The sequence below is a fragment of the Thamnophis elegans genome, chromosome 1 (genome assembly GCF_009769535.1).
Source record: "Thamnophis elegans isolate rThaEle1 chromosome 1, rThaEle1.pri, whole genome shotgun sequence".
NCBI classification, from domain to species: domain Eukaryota; kingdom Metazoa; phylum Chordata; class Lepidosauria; order Squamata; family Colubridae; genus Thamnophis; species Thamnophis elegans.
Window position 1 is genome coordinate 78,986,732 of NC_045541.1, and position 24,225 is coordinate 79,010,956.

General features: G+C 36.3%; 1 protein-coding gene across 1 annotated transcript in view; it reads left to right on the top strand.

Moving 5' to 3' along the window:
* BRSK2 (BR serine/threonine kinase 2) overlaps nucleotides 1-23,804 on the top strand; it is a 458,442-nt gene extending 434,638 nt beyond the window's left edge. Inside the window, exon 19 of the mRNA XM_032222893.1 lies at nucleotides 23,629-23,804. Within this exon, the coding sequence (XP_032078784.1) occupies nucleotides 23,629-23,804 (176 nt within the window). The remainder of the gene's footprint in view (nucleotides 1-23,628) is intronic.
* The last annotated feature ends 421 nt before the right edge of the window (nucleotides 23,805-24,225 follow it).

Genomic DNA, 24,225 nt, shown 5'->3' on the forward strand with positions numbered 1-24,225 from the left:
AAGTTCATTTAATACATACTTTTCTTTTTGCTTTCTTGTTCTTCCCTTAAAAAAATAATAAGCTAATCTTTTTCAGAGGTATTGGATTGAGTTGAGGCTATTCAGCTCCAAGAAAACTCTGATGTCATACAATAGTCCAATATTAAAAGTATATTAAAGACATACTAAAAGCCACATAATTGCCTGGACCAAAACTACACTTCCCAACATGCAATAAATCATTAGAGGTTCTAGAGCCACCTTAACCCTAGAGAAGTGATGGTGAACCTTTTTCTTATGGTGTGCCACAATTGTTTGCATGCTATCGTGCACGCACATGTGCCCACACTAATTCAATCCTCTTCACCCATCTGCACATGCATGCCCGACCCAGGAACGAACTTCCGGTTTACCCGTTTGGCCTGTTTTTCACCCTCTTCAGCCTCCGGAGGCTTTCCTGAAGCCTGGAGAGGGCAAAAATGACCTCCCCTGGCCCTCCAGAAGGCCGAAAATAAGCTGGTCAGTGTGCGCATGTGCTCCGGAGTGGATTCCTGGTGTGCCAGCAAATATGGCTTCGCTTGCCACCATCACAGCCCTTGACCATGCTAAATCAACCATTTCTGCTAGCATGCTTACAACTTACAAGCATGCTAGCTTATAGGTTATAAGCATGCTATAACCTATAAGGATGCAGAATGAGGATGCTAGAATGTATTTTACCAGAGTCCCTCCAACAGTGAGATGGACAGCATATAAATTTAATACATAAATAAATATCCCTCACATAGCTTGGGCAGTGCTAATCCCTCTTGGGGGTTATTTCATGAGAAAAGATGAAATGTCAAGAATGTTGGGAATAAGTTTGAATAATTTTTAACGCGTCTCTCCCCTTCAGGTAAAATCTGAAACTTTGGAAAACAAGTGAAATTGATGATGGGGCACTTAAATGAACAATCTTTTCAGGTTTTGGAAAATTCTCCATTCCTTCCCACCCTCCCCTCAAAAAGTACCCCATCACTTCCAAATCAATGTACTTCTATGTAACTTTGCAAATAGTCACCTTGTTGGACCCAGGAATCCTGATTTCTCAGCAGCAGCACCTGCACTGTGAAACCAGCCCACCTTGAAATTCTGATAACTCCATTGCTGATATAGCTTTTTTTAAATGAAGTTTATTATAATATAAAATAAAAATGGAAACAAAGTTAATAAGAAAATAGGGGAAGGGAAAGAAGGGGAAATGGGTGCAAGGTAAGGAGGGGGGAAAGCAGTTGACTTCCAACTTGTTTTTGGTGCAGTGGGATACAAAATAGAGTTAAAACCTCAACTTTTTGCTATACATATTTATTAAGTACTGGCCATTTCTATAATAACAAATCATTGATGAAATTTTTATGAGGTATTGTTTAACTTCAAGCATCCCAGATTGCTGTTTGTAGCTATAGTTTTAAGCTCTGAAATGGGTAGCCATATAAATTATTTAAGTATATAAATAATTCTAAACTACTTATTGTGGCCAAGAAATACCAGATAATGACTTGCTGAGGCACTAGTAGCTACAGTAGAAATGGTATAAAACTCATATTATAGGGCCAGAAGCCAAAAAGGGCAAAATAATGACCAAATGGAACTTTGTGTTAATTAAATAATTTACAGTCTTGCTCGAAAGGATGTTTTTTCCAGAATTATGATGGAGCATGTTTTGTAAAATACCTAATGAAAAAACTTAATTTAATTTAACATCAAGCTTGAAAAAGAGGAAAATGGGGCAAAAAAGCACTAGATGGGAAGTAAAAGCAATATGTTCAATTGTACTTTCCAGCTTAAGCTAACACCCAAGTTGTAAGCAGGCGTAGACAGCAATATCTTTATTTGTGCTATCAAAAATCCTTAAGATGGCCCATTGTTTCTGTGGCCATCTTATGATTCAATTTGTGTCAAAATATAGTTGCATCCATACAACGTTCAGACCATTTTGCCATGGTTATGCTACTATTAAGGAAACCCTGACCCAATTCAAAATATCTAGTTCTTGCCCTCCATGTTGCTGCAAATGTAACAGTCCTTTATTTTTCTGCCATGTGCATGAAAAGCACACGCCTGGAAGAACAGCTGTTTCATCCTTTGGACTGAGATTAGTTCCATCTCTCTTAATTATAGATGTGTTTACAGCAGTTCTGGCAGTAAGTTGCTGGCAGCACTAACTTAATCCAAAGAATAGTTCAATATATTTTTCCCTCCCTCTTTAGAACCACTTTGAACATTAAGACAGAAGTATTATTGTTTTCAGTAAAACACAATTATTTGGAAAACATAAAAATGTCTTATTATTTATAGTCCAGGCATTGGGTGAGAAATGGGACCACAGAATTTGACATGCAATATCTTGTTTTGCTTTTGGTTGTAGAATGTTCCGATCATCATGTTGGGTGTATTGATTTGATCTGGCTAAGTTTAAGTTCTCCATGTCTGAAGGACTTCCCTGCGTGTAGCAGCCTAGTGAAATATTTTATTCCTTTTTTGTGTGTTTATGTTCTATATAATGAATGCAACAATTCATGTATGATTGGAAACACAATTCTGTGTTGTAAACATCAAAACACCTATTTAAAATCCTTCATTTATATCTCTGATGGTGAAGATATTTACAACATTAGTCTGAAATTAATCAAGATTCTGATCGCCAATATTTGCATGTTTATTGTAACACCAATATTAGACAGGAGAAATGTAACAGAGAAAAGGTTTGCTTTGTGCTTGAGTGTTGATTTCGAAATACTTTTATAGCGCTAATCAGAGAAGAAAATCACAATCTGGGGCAGCTATGCCGTGCCCATATAATATGCTTTCTGCTCAAGGAAATAATTCTGTTATCTTCCTACCGTATACATAGAGCTCTGGAAATCATTTTTTTGATATTTTTCCCTTCCTCCTCTTTCCATCCTTGCGATCTAGACACCACTAACTGTATGGAGTTGATGACTGGGAGACTTTCTAAATGTGGTAAGAACTTCCCTTCCACTTTTTCTTCCTAGCCCTCACTGAACAATATGATGGCTCAACACCTCTTTTCCTATGAAGTATTTCATCTTTTAAACACTCTTTTATAAACAGCCAGCTTGCTGCTTGCTTGCCTTTGGGATACGTAGCACTCTCCGTTTTCTCCCACAATGCGCACTTGTGCACAGACTTGCCTTGTTTCAAACAGCACAATATTTATGTATTTATGATTTCACTGTTTTGCAAATTCATATTCTTGCACCATCACTAGTTCCTCTCACCCGGGTGCCTAGTGGTGTGTATATATTTGCTTTCGAGCCTTTGCTTTGGCTTTAAATTCAAATAATCTTTTCTCTGCTTTGCACTCTGTGCCACATTTCTCGCTGCTGTTCCTCACAATTCTTTCCGAGAAGGAGACGATAAGGTTCTTGCTTAATTTCCCACTTTCAACCAGTGTGACAACCTCTGTTTTTCTCCCATTATAAATGAAATGAATCCTTGTTTTATTCAGTGAGATGATTAGTTTGGCACATGCAATAAATTTAATTCCAACCCAGCTCTCTGTTTTGCTTTGATGGGAGTTCAATGTAACAGTTTCAAGTAACAGGAAATGCTCAAGTTTCCATTGAGCGTTTTATCTGGTCTGGGTTGAGATTACACATTATCCTGTTCCTCTCAACTCTGTCAACTGCCAAGCATTTCTCTCTTTCTCTTATTCTTAAAAAAAGGACAGAAAAGAAAACTTCTGAAGGAAGACTAATACCAGAGATCAGAGTTAAAATGGTATGCCCCTGCTGCATTTCAGCAGCTAAGAATTACCACTTCACAGTACCTGAATTGCATTTGCCAGTTTGTGTTGTTCAAGTTGCAAGACTTGCCATGCTGATAAGTGAGCAGGAGAAAAAGGAACCTTACTTCAAGACTGAAGATGCTTAGGATAAATATTTAACTCAGTACAGGAATGTTTTGATGGAACGGTTGAAATATGGATATAGAATAAAAGCACCTATTGACTCTTTAGATGCCTTGATTAATGCGTTTAGGGAATTATACATCAGAGTGGCTGAAGCTGCTTTGAAACTTATAGACCAAATGTCAAATCTGGACAGATCAAATCTGGCCTACGCAAACCACTCCTTTTTTATTATTTTCTAATAGCTCAACCAGAGAGGGGTCTTTCAATTGTCTAGGGGAAATTGCTTTGATTTATTATTGCAGTCATCAGAATGCATCATCTCCAATGTCTTTCTGGAGAGTCATTTAAATGCTAGGAAGGTCTTTAACCTCTTCATAAAAACATCAGATCTTCTCTCACCCCTAAGCTCCAGTTACCAGAAGCAAGATGCTGGAACAATCCCCAAACTTACCATGTTCATTCAGGTTAATTACAGTGCACATCAATATAAGCATATTCTGTTCCATCTGGAGTCTTATGTTATCTGAAGCTTGTCTAATGCCATTTTTGTCAGTAGCACGGGATAATATAATGGCACATGAAAAACAGAATTTTAAAGGCAGTAGATAAGAAGAAATTCTTGAGCATATGTATAATACCTATGGGTAAAAATATCCAGATGTTATCGAGGCATTCTAGTATAATTACAGGTTTGCCTTTGTACCATTTGAAATTACTTGCTCTTTTGATCAATATAGAATGTCTTCTTTATCTGCTATGTTATTTTATAAGAAACTTGCAAAGTGATTTGCCCACAATTCTAAAGAAAAGTTAATAATTATCAGTCTGTTGCTACAGTTAGAAAGTAGAAATGGCAACTCTAGCTGTCAGGATACTGATATACAAAACAGTGGTATGTTCTAAGCAAAGTGAACAAGCATGCATATTTTCTACTATTTAGGAATAATAATTCCTAAACAATTATATAAAATGCATATAGCTAACACAATCTTTAATAAGCATATGAATCAGCTATTTAACTGTTCTTCATTCTTCCCTAAGAGTGACTCTGGATCTGAGATGAAGCCAGACAGACTTTTCAAATTTGCTATGTAACTCTAAAATCCTACTTGGCAAGTTGTTAACAAAATTATGGGGATTTTGCCAATTAAAGACTGTGCAGTGTAGTACTATAAGTCCCAGGAGACATTGCAGAAGACAGAAGGGAAAGGGGAATGGAATGTAGAAGGAGACAAGATTGAGACACTATTGAGAGGATTATATCTAAGTTTGTTATATAGAAAAGAAACCTAAATCACATCTTACTCTGGAATCTTTCTTTAGAATCCCCCAAGAAATAATACAATGATCAGTGATGAACATTGGAATTTACATAAGCATAGTTCACACTAGTCTTGTTGCTCTCCAACTTCTGAATTTCAATGCAATGGATGAAGGTATTTACATGTTATGGATTTCCTATCAAACTGGGCAAATAAGATGGCTATTTGAAGGGTTAAACTGTTGGAAACTGCAGTTCAACTTTCATTTTTCAAATTTATCAGGAAAAAAGGCAGCTTATTTCTGAAGAGGTTTAGGATAACTATTGAACTCAGCACAGGAATGTTTTGATGGAACAGTTGAAATTTGGATGTAGAATAAAAACACCTATTGACTCTTTAGATGCCTAGATTAAAGCAATTAGGAAATTAGCTAAAACATGAGTGAGGACATTTAAAAACAGATAACACTGCAGATCAAATAGTGAAAAATGCATTTACCAATAATTGTGAGTATCTTAATAATAAAAAATAAAGCTACGACTGGATAAAGCATTACCATGATCAAATCACGAAAGCACTTAACAAAAAAGTCACTTACATGAATAGCATCTCTATAAATACTTTGATTAATTGCCAAATGATAAAAAGCCAGAAAGATGTAGCTAAAATGGGACCGGGAATATAGTGTCAGATCAGGCAGAAATTCTTTGTAATCATTGTGGACTATTGCACTATTCACGGGAACAATATAAATGTATATTATGGGGGAGGACATGGACATACAGATGGCATTTGCTCCAAGAAAACATGGGTTAATCTTGTTAACAAAATGTGAAATGAGTGTGTACAGGAGAAAGTTTTTAAAGGCCTTTATAACAATAGACGTTGAGGATGAGGAAGACTTTATTTTGGGAATGTTGAATAAAAGTAAGTTGTGAGTATTAATGGGGAGCAGTTAGAGAGGGTGACTGATACTAGGATTTCATGGGCATTTGTTTGTAGTAAATGCCGTCATGCACCATTTAAAAGCAAACAGTTAAGTGGCGGGTGACAAAAATAAATAAATAACCCAAGGGGCAGCCCAATACTTTCACGTGTTTTAATTGCTTTATTATGATGATGGCTTGGATACGGTTGATGATTTTATGTATGTTATCAAAGAAGATTTAGAACCACTGCTTGTCCAGATATCTACCTTTTCCTTTCATAGTCTTCAGAGAGAGACTTCTGAGCCATATTATAAGTGAGAATTGCTCATTCTCAGAGTCAGCTGGATCAGCTGGAGAGACTGAAACAATGTCTTGGCTGAAGGGCTTATCTACTTAATTACTGAATGTTCTCACATAGTTATAGTAGATGAGTCTATTGTGCCTGCTGCCTGAGACTGGAGGGGAATGAATTAAACAAAATGTTGGCAAATGGTATTGTACGAAAAGTACAAATTCAGATTCTAATGAAATCTGTCAACCTAAGAACATGAGATAAGGATATGGGGTAAGAACACCACTGTCCCCCTAATAGACAATATTTTGCGTGTTGTGCAAGTTGCTCTGATTTTTGCTAAGTGGGAGGCCACCAAAGTTGGTTAAAAATGGCACCAGAATCTTTCCATTGGATGACCTTTATTATTAATTGTGGTTGTTGTTAAGGCAGTTATATTGGTGATGTTATTGTCTATCCAGCAACTGTTGAGGAGCTCTGTGATAAACTGAGAGCAGTTTTTCAAGGATTCCATAAAACCAATTAAACAAACGCTAGTTTTATCTTCAAGAGTTTATTATATTAGAAAAACAGTTGTAGGAATTAAACCTGATCCAAAGAAAGTAAAAACTATTCTGCATGACCCAATTCCTGAGAATCTGGAGTTAAATGTTCTTTTCTAACTAGCTGTGGTTCTTATGAGATGTATTCCCAATTATGCAGATATTTCAGAACCAGTGAGGCTGCTGATTAGAAAGAGTTGCTTGGCACTAGCCTGCAGCATTTGAGACTTTGCATTTGGTAGCTGAAAGATATCACAGCTAAGGATACTTGCTCAGCTTATTATAATCTGAATGCTCCAACTGCTGACTAATGCCATTTCTGTGGGACTTGATGCCCTTTTGCTACAGACTCAATAAAATGGATTATACAAGCCTGTTGCTTATGACAGTCAGTCATCTTCTTTGGAGCAGAAACATTTGTAGACTAAGCATAAAACTTTGGGATGTGTGTAAATTAAGTTATAAAACATTTTAAAATTTATCAGTGAGGATATCCATTTGTGTTGTTAACTTAACATAGACAACTTATATATACTTACTTCAACCACTTAAAACCATTATTTTGTCATCCAACATCTCAGTTGAAGATTTCTAAAATAATGAAAGTAGCTGATTTTCTTGTTATATTGTCCATTATTGATTAAGGATCACAAATAATTCCTGATCCACTGTGAATTATTTAAGAATGTCAATTACAAACTTTTTATCCATGATTATCTCTTATTATGGGGTGAATAGATCATTGAGCATATTGTTAAAAGTTCATTCATGAGATGCATCAAGATATTGTGGAACCATACTAATTCCATGTACTGTGTTTTAATGGCCCAATATTGAACTTTTAAAAACTTTATCATAACATCTACTGCTTGTATGCCAATTTAACCCTAATTTGATCAACTGTTACTGCCATCTCCCTCTGCTACCATCTCATCCATGAATCAAATTGGACACTGATGAAGGTTAGGGTTCTTCCTCTTACTAGAAATCCTTAAAGTTACTGATACATCTCTGTCACACAGTGAAAGTTGATTATTTATCTGTAAGAGAACATAATTAAATATACCAAGACCGAACATTGTGCTGAATACACACATACAGTTAAATGATGCAGTTTTAAAGTTGGGGACTTAAAAGTTGCTGACTTTCTTGCTGGTGATAAACTTCAGCCAACACATAAGGATGGTTCCTTCAGAGCATTTCTGTGTTTTCTTTGAACTAATTAACAGCAAAGATGGCAATGTTTTAATTAGAAATTTTAAGCACCATTGAGAAAAGATCCATCTCAGCTGAAATGCAGAAGGGTGGTAATTCTGTCTACTTTTGATGTGGTGACCTGCTGAGACTCCTATATCGCAGAATATTGAAACAGCAGCTCAGTGGGAAAAACTGGAAGCCTTGTGATTAATTTCACCTTAGAGACAACAACTAGTAGAAGAGATTTACTAGATGATCCTCCATATCTCATGAAAAGCTTACGTGGTTTTCATTGGGATCTTCTTTATGTGTGTTTGTAGGTCTGCTTCATCTTTGGAACTTTCTAACATTAAAAGAAAATGTTTATCATTGTTTATGTCTGTTGAGATAGGGAAGCGTATAATGTAGTACCAGAAGATCTAACAGAGAGGAAGAGAAGGGATATAGGAAAGGAGCAGAGAACTGAGAAAGTGTATGTCTTAAAATGTTATGCAATAAAGAGTTCTATATTCTTTTGGAATCTTTCCTAATCCTCTTAAAACAATAACAGGATGTCACAATATGTTGCATAAATCCTTTCTGAAGGACATGAGCAAACATTTTGTTTACATCCTGTTTATAAGAGAACTCTCTTTCATAATAGAACCAACGAGGGAAGGATATCAAAACATTCCACAGAAAATTCACTATGATATTTCACTACAAACAGATGCTGCAGATGTCCTGTCACCTGAGGTTTGAACATCCTATTTACATTTATTACATTTGAGGAAACTCCTTTATGGTCAAATTCTACACCAGTATAAATTATCTTCTCTCTTATAAGAGTTTTATCCTATCCTCACAATCACCTATGGGGTGAGTCTAATGTGAATCATTTTTTTCTCCACCTGCTACATTCACGAAGCCTGAAAATGTTCATCTAAGCATCATGAACAAAAATTCAACTTGTGGCAGTAATTAATAATTTTTAATTGTCCTTAAATTCTATCATTCTTGAATCTCACTTCCCACTGAGAGTATTGCATTTGAAACATAATTCTGCCACCTCAAGGACTTTTCCTAAAAGCTTGAATTGTAAAATCTGTCTTGCCACTGTTTTATTCTCCAAATCTAATTTTTGTATTGTAAAGATTCTATCAGAACTGGGAACAATTTAAACACAGCTGGCTTAATGATACTATACAAACTATACAAAATATGTCATATTAGGCTTGCCATCCTTCAGTTGTTGATGTTATTCCCTGCAGAAAGATGTTATGTACCCAATGAGCCTATTTCAGCCTCATTGGTGTTTGCAGTCAAATCACCATATCGTCTGCATATGACAGCACTGAACAATCCATCTATTTACAGTTTTAGTGAAATTAAATTCTGTTTTGGTGAAGTTCTCCATCACTGATTTAATACAGAAAATAAAGACAAACATGACAATAATAAAACCAAACTATAGAATATCTGGGCCAAACTAAGTGTAATAATTGAATTTCTCATGTTCTGAAAATGTAGTAAGAGATATAATATTTCTTCAGGAGAGAATGAATATGGTTAACAATCTAAGTAGAATCTTATTTCATTTGCCTGTCTGAGGCATGTTATCTTTTGCTGATTGCAACTTCTATGACTAATAGTTCTTCTGCTTGTCTTTCCCCAAACCCTATTTTAAATTTGCAACAGCCAATTAAAGAGGGTGCTCTTTAAATAGTTGAAGTGCAAAATAAATTTCCTCAACATCACCCATATTATCATGAGGTTAAGGTTGCCTTCTTTAAAGTAAATGAAATCCCCATGCAATTACTTTGTTTAGAGAGCCATTTTGTTTCTTACAAGTCACTTGGACTAATTTGACAGCATATCAGTTGGCTCAAAGAATGACTTACTACTCATCTATTGCAGCACTTCCTATCATTAATTTCATCTGATACTGTGTGTAACACTAAATGGCCTGCCTATATTACTCATATATTGCTAGGTAAGGAGTAAAATCTCCAAGAATCATTTCCTTCCCTAACTTTTAATTGCCAGGTCTTCTGAAGGAGTTTTGCATATGAATTTCTCTGGCTTCTTTCCCCAGTCCCTCACTTTGCTCTTCTCAATTCCTTCTGGGATTTCTTTACATTCCCTTCAAATCTTTCTCACCATAATTCATATCCTCTCTCAGTTCTGCCTTTTTCCAGCTTTCTCAGGACATCATTATATACTGCTCAATCCACTTCTCTTTTTTTCTGTTTTATTGATGGCAGCTAAGAACCAATTATAAGGTGACAGTACCAATTGTGCTAACAATAAATGTTTCAAGCATCGAGATCACATTAGAGTTTAAGCAGATCAAATCATCTTATTTATGAGATATATTAACTGCCACAGACTTAGCAAACCTACTAGAATTACACTCAAAAGGAACATACAGGTTGTCCTCAACTTACAACAGTTCATTTTGTGACTGTGTGAAGTGACAAAGGTACTGAAAAAAAAAGATTTATGACTGTTTTTCACACTGCAGCAGCCTCATTGTCACATGATCAAAATTTGGACACTTGGCAACTTGTGTTTATGATCGTTGTAGTGTCCTCAAATTATTTGATCCCCTTTTGTGACCTTATGACAAGCAAAGTCGATGGGGAAGCCAGATTCACTTAACAACTGCAGACATTCACTTAACAACTGTGGCAAGAAAGGTCATAAAATGGGACAAAATTCATTTAACGAATGCCGCGCTTAGCAACATAAATTTTGGGCTCAACTGTAGTTGTAAATCGAGGACTACCTGTAGCCTCTATCTTCTAGATTTTCCCCCAAATACTTTTTCCTCTGACTTCAGCTTTTTACTTTCCCACAAATGCGACAAATATGTTTGGTGTTTCATACCTTCAAAGCTCACTTGCTCTTTCTTTATCTGTTAGGGAATATTTGTGGGAAATATGCATTTCTGGAGTCTCTTTACCCTTTTTATTAAACTTTGTGGCAGCCTTTATTTTCCATGCTTTGATCACCTCCAGATAGGCAGCAAAATGTTTATAAGGCCATCAAAGCCATAACTATCTGTCTTCTCTGCTTGCTGATGCGTTAGATGTTCCTTGCTCAATGTAAGATTTTTATATAATCAAAACAATGTTAAATATACCAAAGAATATAAAAGCCTCCAAAATAAAAAGCCATCATGAAAATAATGATGAGAGTTTTTTACGATTTTAAAAAGCAAGAAAGAAAAGTCTTGGAGGAGCTAAACAAAACTATGCTACCACATGCACCTGACGTGTCAACTGGGAATGAAGCCAGCCAGATTTTATTTCGAGCTAAAAGTTGTACTGTGAGTTCCCGCTGCATCTTTTATTGCCAATTTTCTGCAAAGGTAGTTCCATTAAATGTATTGGAAATATAATCAATGTAGACAAGATCATGAATTATTATTCTATTTTTTGCATCAGATGTTAAGTTACAGTTGTTATCTCAAATCTACTTGATAAAAATCAATTTAGCTTGCCAAGGAATTTTAGACATTTTAGGAGGGAAGAGAAGCATGTTCTTCTCTAGTTGCAAAATCAGAATGAACCTAATAGCACTTTTTCTAACAAATGTAATTAACTGCATAAGCTTTTAATGCAATTTGTCAGGTGGAAAAAGTACTACCAGAATCCTTCTGATTTTTGCCAAAGAAATTTAGAAACCGGAGTGTAACAGTTGTGTGTCCTTCTCTTTTGAATTGTATTCAGCATTTAAATTATGCTTTGGACAAGGAGGTACGATGATAGAATCTGCCCCGATGTGTTACTTTCAGTTAGCCATGTAAACAAATTATGTAAATAAAGTAACAGATTTCATGACTGTTTAAACTAAGAGGTCTAAGATAAAGGATTTCCATTCTTAGTATATCTTGGCCCAAAGTTGTGACTGCTTGCACTAGACAATAACCAGAAATCTACAAATCTCTTTGGGTTGTCTGCCTCTACTGAAGTGAACAACAGGGTGCTAACTATATTTTAAGTATTCTAACATAGATCAGGAAAGGATAGTCACCATTGTTGTGCAACTTAGACTAGAACAGCCACACACATTGAGGATTTAAAGAATATCTCAATCTTATTTCTTCAAATCTAGTATGACAATAAAATTCTGCAATAAAAAAATTATTCAGTGGCTTAAAAAAATAATAAATAAATAAAACTTTGAACATAAAAAATTAAATAGAATCCAAGTAATTATGAAAAGTGCAAATATCATCAATTACAATCCAGTATTTGGAAGCCAAAATAATTGCTTGAATAGAATAAATATTTTTAAGTACCAGCAGAAAGATTACAAGAGAAGTTGTTGAACTTCTCTTGACTAGGAGTGCTAGAGCATGACTGAAATAGCCCTGTTTTTCTTTATTTAAAAGTTGTTTAATTGTAAGATAACTTTGTAAGACTTCCCATCATCCAGCAACTTTGGTACAGATTAAAATCAAAACCTAATATATTAAATCAATGTTTTTTAAAAAAAGATGACTGAAGCTAGGAAGAACAAATATACAATCAAAAACTCATTCAGGTTGATGCTGAGCTCGAGGTGAAAGCTAAAGAATAAAAGAATGTCAGCCCTCTAGGCAAGAAGGAGCAACCATGAGTACTAGCACTACTTTCATTGTAAGGTTACAGTCAAAGAATCTTGCAAGACTGAAAGATTTTATTTCCAGAAGAACTAGCAAGAGTCCTATCTGAGATGCTTCCCACAGCCCTTTTCCTCAGTTACCTTTTGCATGATGATCGTCTAGGCTGAGGCTCTTCCTCCTTCCTCCTCTCTCCCCATGCCATTCTCACAGCCCATTACACAAAGTCAGAGCTGCTCAAACTTCCAAAGGAGTCATATTCCAGAAGGAAAGCACTGCAACCAATTAGGCAGGCACACCTTTTCTTTCACATGGCTTGTCTCAGCTTATATGAATGCTCCTCCATTTTACCAAGCAACAATATACTGGAGTTTAGCTTTGGCTTGGTGTCATTTGTGAAGGCAGCTATTTCATCTTGCAAACTATAGTTAATGTGTGTTATAAACCTTACCTAGCAAAATGTCGTTTGAGCAGTAATTTGTGGCTTAATATGATAAATGAATGCAGCTATTAGATCATGCCCAGAATGACAACCAGTGAAGTCAGACTTCCTATAATTAGCAGTCTGAATGCAGCACCTTACAGAAGCTGAAGTGTCCTGAACAATCATTCCCAAATACATTATTGTAATGCAAATGAAATGCAAAAAAGGCATATTTCAGAATATCCAGATCTGATATTCTGGGTCAGTGCCATGCCAAACCTTAGGCCTTAAAGTCCAAAAGCACACCCAAATTGTATGTTTTTCATCATGCATATAGCATTGAATCTTAAATGAAACAAAAATAAACTTTTTTAAAAATATTCAAAGTTTTTCAGATGTGGTGGCGCAGTGGTTAGAATGCAGTATTGCAGGTTGACTCTGCCCAATGCCAGGAGTTTGATCCTAACTGGCTCACGGTTGACTCAGCCTTCCATCCTTCCAGGGTCGGTAAAATGAGGACCCAGATTGTTGGGGGCAATATGCTGACATTTGTAAACTACTTAGGGCTGTAAAAGCACTATGAAGCAGTATATACTGTAAGTCTAAGTGCTATTGCTATAAACTCAAGAGTTCTTTCCTTGGTGGTGCCTCTCATTCCATTTATACTGTTTATGGCAAACATCAGCACATAAAAAGGTAGTCCTCATTTAGCAACCACAGTTGGGACTGGCAACTCTCTTGTTAGATGAAGCAGTCACTAAGTGGGAAATCACATGGCTATGTCTGTACTTTCCTTTTTTCCCCTCCACTACTTTTTGGAATGCTTACCCTAGTGCTGGAATAATTAGCAAGAAGATAATTAATATTAGCATTAACATTATTGGAAAGGAAGGGATTACAAGAGTGTAAGCAGGATTTAGCTCCAATTCCTAATAACTGAAATCAGCATGGCTCTTGGTGATGAATGATGGGAAATGCAATCCTACAATATCTGATGGGATACAGATTGGCCTTTGTATTAAACTGAATAAATCCCATATTTTTAAAACTAATTTTAGCAAAGATCAGGTCTTGGTAGATATGCTTCCACTGGGGTAATTTGTGATTCCCCCCCCCTTTTTTTTTCCTTCTATCTTTCTTGTAAATATATTTTTTAAAGTTTCTTGGGATTCTATCCCTTTAGAACTTGTTGACCTTAAACTTGTTGGTAATAAAACAAGTAACCCAATTATTTTCCAGAAGGTCTTATACAGTATCGGCTCACTGTTTAGCATTAAGAAGGGCTCAAAAATAAATTATTTGGGAAAGAACAATGAATACATTGTTCATTTGGTACACCTGAAAATTATGTCTCTCTATAGAGTCAATAGAGAACCTTGTACCATTTAAGAATCTTTAGCTAAAATATCTTCTATGCATTCTGAGCAGCTTCAGTTTCAGCAGTCCTTCAGTGTGCCTTTCTGTTGATGTAACCATTCCATGCATTTCAGATACTTTCTGTATATTCAAGTTTCTTTCACTAGAAGGTCCATATAATCTTACAACTCTTGGGTCAGATGGTGACTGTAATCTGCTTTAGTTTTTTACTCATCACCAACATCAAGCAGGAAATCTCAATTCCATATCTTAAATGCGGATGTAGAACAGCTGTTTCTCTTCCATCATGTATCAAAGAAACCACCTTCTGGTGGCTGAATCCAGGACATTTCCAAGGGTCTCATATTTGTTTCTTTGCCAATTACATCTTTGCTATCATGTCTCGCTTTCAGACTTTCTGCATCTGAGGCAACTCAGATTATGTCATATTAGGCATTATGTTACATTAAGGAGGCTGAGATTCTAGAAGTTACTCTCGTCTTTCCTTTGCTATTCTCACAGCCATACAATTCTGTGATTATTTCATACATAAACAAAGTGGACAAAATCACCCCATCTTCTGGAACTTATGATACATATTCATTGTAGTGAATATATCCAGCAGAGGGTTCATACCGGTTCACACCGGTTCGATGGTAATGGAAATGGCGACTGGGTCTCCCAACGGTAGGGACGGCATGCTCACCACGACTCCGAACCGGTTCCCCGATCACCGCAACATATTTTTTCACCTTTTTTAATGTTCTGCACATGCACAGACCTATTTATAGGCAACTGCATACGCACATGCGAACAAAATCATGCATGCACTGAACTGGCAGTAATGCTGGAAGAAACCCACTTCTGATATCGAGTGATATTCTGACCAACCACCTCAAATGTATTAAGACAGCCATTCACAAGTAGACCTTATATCCTTTGATGGTAGAACCTCAACAACAGCCACTGAACTCTGTGCTGACTAGAATCCTCATAAAAGTACTTGTCATGCTTTGGTGGCCTGAAAAACATGATTCACCCTGTTATTTCATTTAGCCCAACATCTATTGATCTACTTTCCACTCACCATCTATTTTCCATCTACCATAACAGTTTGATCTAGATTTCAGTTCCCTCCATTTTACTTCTTACAGGATTCAGTTCCACAACTTGTCTAGGATGAAGCAGAACAATGAATGCTGGCTTCTTATAAGCTATCCATTAGCGTTTCTGCACAGCTAACTGAATATATTTTCTTGACCTTTTTCAGAACCATTGATTTGACCTTCTGCAACATCTCATCCATCATGTATCTCATCTTCTGCTTAGTTTGAAGTATCGGGGCTTAATTCTGGCATCAATAAAAGTTCATCTTCCTGCCATTTCTTATTTCCATCATCAAAAGCTAATTTTCTCTTTTCCAATCATTAAGCACGTTAGTGTAAGTATATTTCTATTCAGTAACCTCCCATCCTCTTCTACTATGGAACCCTCTACTTCATTCTCTTTATGTTAAACCTTTTTAAAAACAAAAAACTAAACTACAGCTACTGCTAACTTTTTGTAGTTGTGACATGATTCCATTGACCTAGAGAACTTTCCAAAATGATTCTCCCTCTTGTTTTTTGTAAGGATAAAACAGTCCTTGCTATCTTCTTCACAGTGTTTGCTTTTCATTTAGACTGATATGTAGTATTAACTGCTTTTTTTCCAACCCTTCGGGTCCTATGGAAACTTTGCTCTATTCCCTAGTGTCTACGGCACCCAAATCATATGGTCTCATTCAGCCAGGACACCTGCTTATTCTTGGCTTTCCAGAGTCTGTTTTAAACCTGAGGACTTTCTCCTCCAGAAAAATAGAGTTGGAGGTCTTCTGGTCCAACCCCCCTCTCAAGCAGGAGAACTTATACCATTTTGGAGAAGTGGCTGTCCAGTCTTTTCTTAAAAGCCTCCAGTGGTGAAGCACTCACAACTCCTAAAGGTGAACGATTCCACTGGTTAATTGTTCTAACTGTCAGGAAATTTCTCCTTAGTTCTAGGTTGCTTCTCTCCTTGATTAGTTTCCATCCGTTATTTATTTTCTTGAGTTCTGATGCTTTGGAAAACAGGCTGACTCCCTCTTCTTTGTGGCAGCCCCTCAGATATTGGAATACTACTATCATGTTCCTTCAGATGGATAATCCCAACTATTAAGCTTTGTTGTGAGCTGACTAAATGGCCATGTCCTCATCTGTGCCAAATTCATTCTACAGGAATAGCAATAGCTTCAGAAGCCCTTTTTCCAGGACATTCCCTGGAACAATGCCAGGCAATTACATCTACCTTAATCCAGCATTGTATGTGTGTGTGTAACATCCATCCATCCATCCATCCATCCAGTGGTGGGATTCAAATAATTTAACAACTGGTTCTCTGCCTGAATGACCAACTGGGTAGGCATGGCTTTGTGATCGTGTGACTTGGTGGGCATGGCCAACTCAACACTCACATCGATGGGTGCTTCGCCTTAGCTGTTACAATGTAATAAGGGTTAATCAGAGAGGGAGTTTCTGTAAGAAGGGTAATAAAAATTAGGCTAGAAACAACAACAGAATCTTTCCTTCCTGCCTTCCTTACAGGATTAGCCTGTAAAGTGGAAAAAAACAAAATGAGATTTCTTCCAACAACCAGTTCTCTGAACTACTTAGAAAGTTAACAACCGGTTCTCCCGAATAGGTGCAAATTGGCTGAATCAATCAATCCATCCATCCATCCATCCATCCATCCATCCATCCATCCATCCATCCAAGAACTATAAATCTTTGGAAAAGTGCTATCCTTTGGTCACCTTGTAACAAGTAGACCCGGTCAGACACTTTCCAAACCTCCATGTGTGTGAACATTCATACAGGCCATCCTCTCACTTATTTGGCTTTATTGTTTCTTTGGATGAACTGTGTTGTCTCAGGAACTGAAGGGAATTCAAAGGAATTGTGTGAAATGCAGGGAGGGACTTCTACCAGTCTAAGCTTAAGGAAGGTCCAGATGGGGCACAGCACAAATGCAGTGTGATTTGAAAACAGTCATTCAAGGAATGACAATTTCTAGGTAAGAAACCGGTTCTACCACTTGGCAGCTGGTTCTGGATATGCAAATACAGAACCACTTTCCTGTATCAGATACTAAAAACCTGGTTCAACATTCTGTTCCCAACAGGAAGTAAACTTATTCGTTTTGAAGAACCACAAGCAGGACACAATGTAGATCTTGTCTTTTTGTTCCTGAGATTTTTATAATACTAGAGTGGCTTTGTTATAGAAACAGAAATTATACTTAGCTTCTTTAATAGTCATGTGGAAATTATTTCCTTAATGAACTACAGTACTCTAAACCTTTTCGAAGGCAAAACTTTATCTTGCCCAATTTTGTTTTATAGAAAGGACAACTTTTTGTTGAATTCTTACTCCTGAATTATTAAAGTTCCCATAAAGCTATTCTTTCCAGAGAAGATATTCTTACTTAATTTCTTGAGACATTTTTATCTGCTCTTTGTGATGATTTCCTAGTTCAGCCTCAAACTTCACATGAATAAAGATGCCATGCTTCTTATACAATTGGAAAACTCCACTCTGATATCAACATGGAATAATGTTTCTCAATGATCCCAGTGAATACCTGAATTCTGAGAGAAGGACATTGAAAGAAAGGACTGAAGAGGAACAAAAAGTTTATCCACAGAAGCTCATAATGGTTCTAGAAAAGTATATTAAATAATTTCACTTTATGCCTCTTTCCACACCAGGCTTTTCCAAAAACATCAACTAAAGACAAAGTGAGAAATACACAGAAACTTGCTTTGTTAATGGGCAATTGCTAAATGTTGTTTAAATTCTAAAATATCCAAGTCTTGGAGAAGGGGGGGGGGAATCAACTGCTAAGGAAAAAATTGCAATGAAGAGATTAGCTTAACCCAGAGCTTGCTTGGTTGATTAGTCTGGCAGTTTCTTTTTGTGGGAATAATAACTCATTGTCCTGTATCTAATTTGTCCATGCATAGAGCATCAAAATATAAAAAATCTAAATGGCTTCTATGTCTTGATCAGGATCATAGTTGTATTGGTTTTTTAGACTAATTTTTAAAACTTGGATGCTACTCTGTTGGCTTCCTGTAATCACAAAGCTGAGGGTGCTTATATAAATTTGGAGGCTATTGTTAAATTAATTCTTTGGAAATTATTATTTTTGCCTCACACAGAGTCTTAATAGGATGGCAGGGTCTTTTCATTGATTTGATTTTTTTAAATTAAATTTACTTAACTTGTTTGTTGCCCATCTTGCCAGAAGGCGACATTATTTATGCCACATTTGTGAGTTCATCCACTTGTTAGGTCTTCCTCATTTACTTCTTTTATATTCAAGTATTTGCTTCCTGACCTGTAATTGGGTGGTATTTCTCATTTCCTTGAATTAAAAAAAAATCTTGCTATCCCCAGCCTTTTTATAGGATTAACCAACATTTTAATTATATAGGCATCCTACTCAGAGTAAAGTCATAATATTCCAAGGTATAAAAAATATTCAGTCCTTTTCATGCATGTTCTGGTAACTTTATTTAAACAATAGTACAATGCAATAAAACGTGCTGTTGTTTACTACTGCCATTACTTCCCTTATAACCCTTCAGTTGCTATGAGGTGTCCAAGTGGCTGAAACTTAAGAGCAATCAATATGAGACTTTAACTGTAAAATTAATTCATTTGCAGAACTTCAAGTGTCCACTATTCATTTAAGCCAAAAATCATTGCCTCAAAAGACCACCACATGCAGAAATCTGTTTTTTCAATCGTTTCTCAAACTGCCTGGAATCCTGGATGATTGAGCCAATTGGCTTACTTCTAAGGACATAAGGTAGAGATTTGTTTGAGTCAAACTCAGCTCCTAGTAATTATATATGCATATCCATATTGTTTTCTTAGCAGCAATGAAAGTGGCTTGTTGCGGCCTTCTTCTGAGATATTTATTTAATTCCAACATTACTGTCACATTCTGAGATTTCTCAGTGGTCTCTCTTCCAAGAATTAAGCAAGGCTGATCCTGCTTAGCTTTCTAATTTAATTTAATATCGGGAATTGTGACTGCTACAACCAGGACTGGCCATTTCCAAAAAGATATTTATTTTATTCTCAATTCGGGTACTGTGGAGAAGTCAAATGGAAGGGCTGCCATCTCTGACTCCCTAATGATTCCTCTCTCCCTTGGATCGTTGTTTCATCAACATTTCACAAGCTCTATCAAGAATCAGTTAGCTGCTCTAATTAAAGTCATCACAGTAGGCACAATGAATGTGAACCTTTCCTGTTGAAAAAGAACAAGCATCACATAGGATTGATAAATTACAGAGCAAAAAAGAGGAAAATATAGATCCTCTCTCCAGATTAAAATATTAACATTACATTGAAGCCTCTAAGCAAATATCCTGCCTTTTTTCGTTTGCCCTTGTCTTTTGCTTTCGTCTGTGGGTGGAGCTCAATGTCCATGCTTTCTTCTATGCTTCTTCTGCAATCCCTTTTCTCTTTGATCTTGCTGAATGCATATCTTAGAAAATTTAGAAATGTGTAATATTCTCTTGCCTTCCCCAAAACACTTACAGTGTTTTACCAGTTTTATTTCACACTTTCTGTTGATTGGTTTCATTTTACATATAAAGATACAGGGTCCACAGCCACGCAGGTACCCAAGTAAGCTATTCTGAGATACAGGAAGTTGCTATGCCTTATTTATTATTCCTGCTATATAATCATTTTTATACATAAGGCTTTCATGAAACTCATCATCTTCAATTCTTTATCTGTCTGATTGGTTTATTTGGGGAAAGGGTGACTGTGGAGGATAGGCATTTATCGTAGGAATTAACCTTCTGGCCTATTTTTGCTGTGTATTTGAGAAAGGTCCCATCATCTGAAATCAGTCGGTCAAGTGTTTAGTCTTAATACATGCAAACATTTATCAATGTTTAACATGATTCAAGTTGCACTAAGAACTACAGCTAGGCATTTTATGGCTGTTCTAAGCTGCCCAAGGTTGTTTAAGATTGGCGGCCATATAAATCTTTTAAATAAATAAATATATTCCATTTCCACTGTGGATTCTCCATGTTTTCCTAAATAAACTCCTAGTCTCCTAAGAGACTAGTTTTGAACACTGGAAAGACAAATTTATGACCCCAGTTATTCAGCAGTTTAAAAATCTGGTATTATTTCAGATTTATGAAGAAGTTGCTTATAGAAGTAGGTTATGGATGGATGGTTACAATAAAATTAATCCCTCTTTTATTTAATTTATTATGTAGACAAAAATATGGGGTATACCAAAACAGTGTCCCAATCAATTGCCATTTTTAAAAGACATTTCCTTACTTGTGTGATGCATGGCATTTGAAAATTTTCAACTTCAGTGACATTTTCTTTGGTATTCAGTAATTCTAATCTGATGGTCTCCTTTACTGTCTATTGGTCTATGGCAGAGGTGTCAAACTCACGTCATCACGGCGGCGTCACATGACGTATTGGGACTTTTTCCCCCTTCACTAAACCAGGGGTGGGGTGGGGCCAGCACATGATGCATCCAGCCCACAGGCCGCGAGTTTGACACCCCTGGTCTATGGGGTCTGACTTTTGGTATACTCTATACATAGAGCCCTTATATCATTTTGTTGTGTTGTTTTCCTTTTTTGTAGTTTTGTTACTCTTTTTTTAGCTTGTTCAGTTTTATTAACTAAAGGAAGGTATTCTGGCTTATGAAATGCATCCAGGAATATATCCCCTAAAATCCTGTGAAGTAGCAAAATTACTATATGCCTATTCAACGTATACTCAAAATATATCTTAATATTATTGCCTTTGGTCCCTTATTTATTTCAGTAGCTGTCTGACTTGTTCAATAAAAAATATACTGTTGCATTTCAGTATTTTGAAATAGCCACCTAAATCTGAAAAGGGCAAGTAACCCAGATAGAATATGCAGTTAGCTCCACAGAATAAGATAATATTAATATCTTACTGGATTGTCTCAATTGTGTCATTTTCTGTTGCTTTGTTATGGATTAGATTATTATTTATTCACGGTACTCACCTACTTATATTTCACAGATGAGATAGTGACATGATTTTTAACTCATTCCTGCTATAAATCAGCACAAAACTGTGCACTTGCATCTATTAAAATGCATCTCCAAAAAATAAAGCCTCAAGAGACATAATCATTTGGAAAAGTATTCAAAAGAAACTGTTGCATTAATGTCAACAATAAATTTTCCTGATTTCTTTTGAGTTACTTTTGTAATAACAAATTAATATAGATGCTTCTCTGGTTGAATTAATTTTCCTACAATGCTATACCTTACAATGAGAATCTTCTTGTATTTGCAGCAGCTTTACACTAGTATAATAATTGCTTTGCACTAGTATAATAATTGCTTTGCACTAGTATAATAATTGCTTTGCACTAGTATAATAATTGCTTTACACTAGTATAATATTGTCCAATCTTTATTTAAATGTTGCATTTTTTCTAAAAAAAATCAATGATTTCAAACAAATCTCAGTGAGAAATTTCATTCAATGAATGCCCTGTTACTACATCATCTCCAAGTTGAATGGGTGATCAGATTTGTATTTTTCACTTTCTTGTCTCAACAAAGACAAGGAAAGTGGCTGAGCACCATAGTAGCTGCCACCTGCTTTAAGTGCAGGTTTTTGAGATAGTATGGATTCAAACCTTTACTAACTTCATTAAAAAATACTTATATCTGTTTGTTCTGTCCCAAGGAATGGAATTGCCCAAGCAGCTTACAAACAAAATTCAACTTTTCCTAACTATATTTTGCTCAAATTTCAACTATTCAGGGGAATCGCCTTTGAGGTCAAACAAACAACTCCTCTTCAAGTCAAGCTTAGGTCTTAGTGATTTCATGCCTGTGTTTTTTTTTCTTGACAACCATAGACAAATATTACCACTGCCCCTCTTCTGGGATGTTTTTTTAATCTTTCCCGGTCTAGCTGGCAGCCCTGGTAATTCCAGACCATGTCCTGTCCCAATGTCAACCAGTTTGGCTTAGCTTTTTCGGTTTTCAAGCTAAGGTTGGTAGCAAATGCAGCTTCATATGTGGGGGAGAGAGGGGCCTTTTACCACCACAATGGCATGTCTGGGTTGCTGAATGCAGTCTACCACACCAATAAGATTTGGGGACTTAGTCATGAAATGAAGAGGCAGAGGGCATCTCTGTAGTTCATAGAATGCATTATGTCTGTAGGTGTGTGTTTCGTTGCCTTCATTCCTGTGCATTTTGCCAGATGCATATGGATTCTATGAAATCTAAAGAGCGCTTCAGGTTTGCAGCAGATGACAGAGACTGGCAAATCAGGTTCAGTAGCATTATTAAAGCACGAAATAAAGTACTCATACAGAAAATGGTTAGGAATGCTTTTTTTTTTTTTACAAGCGGTGCAAAATTCATTTCAAAGGAGAACCAGATTTGCGTGTTCCTCCTTTACGCACACGGATACCCTCTCTTCGAAATTAATAATCTAATTAATAGAGATAATTAAGTTACTTTGAGCACACTTGCCTGCATGTAAGGTTCCTTGAATTCAATTGAATGGAATTCCTAGTCAGCATGCGTAGGTTCCATTATTCATGACTCACTTCAGTTAAGTTAATTTCAGAAGAATTGTATACAAGCCCATGGTGATTTTCTGCCGCATAGCAGCCTGCATAATGCCTTGCAATAGCTTTGCTGGAGAAATATTCCATACTTGCTGAACAGGGCAGGATTCCAGCTACCCAATGGGGCCTGAGTTTCCATACGCTTAAGGCGGTGCTCCCTTCCTGATGCTCTTCCTTTTTTACTCATTGTCTTCATCCTCCACACACCCCCATGCACGTGGCTCTGGACCGCTCATCATGTTCTTCTTGTTTAAAACCCCATTGTTCATTTGTTTGTTTGTTCTCTTTTCTTCCTCTTCCCTTTATCTCTCTCTCTCTTTCTCTCTTTTCTCTCTCTCTCTTGCTTTCTTTGTTTTCTTTTCGTTTTTGTCTCCTCTGTTTTGTATACCCAGGCAGCCCATTGAGTAACTTCTTTGACGTAATTAAACAACTTTTTTCAGACGAGAAGAACGGGCAGGTGAGCCATCCCCCCGGCACGCCAACCAAGCATAGTACAAACAGCAAGCGGAGCGATTCCGATAAAAATGACTATGGGTCTAGAGGAGACACTAAGTTCCCCGCTGGCAAAGAGAAGGCAAAGATGGCCTCATCACTCGGCTTACAAGACCAACCTTAAATAAATGCACTGAGCGGAAAAAAAAAATTAAGTCAATCCAATTAAAAATCACCTAGAAAAGTGAAGAAAAGCTCCCCAAATGAATGAGTATTCTTTAGCCTCTAAACTAGATGGGTGTATATAATAGTGTTACCATAGGACAAAACTGTCTATAGTAAAATTTTGTATGGAAAAACAATGTGTGTATATATATACATACATATATATATAAATATATATATATATTTAAAAATTATATATATACATGCACATGTAAATATATATAATCCACACATATACATATATAGATTTATATGATACCTATACAAATAATGCACACACACACATGCACATAGACACTCACACAGACATATAAAAGGGAAAAAAAGAGTAACAATTGACAAGCCCATTTTGGCAAATCCTGTTTGTTTGGGTTTTGTTT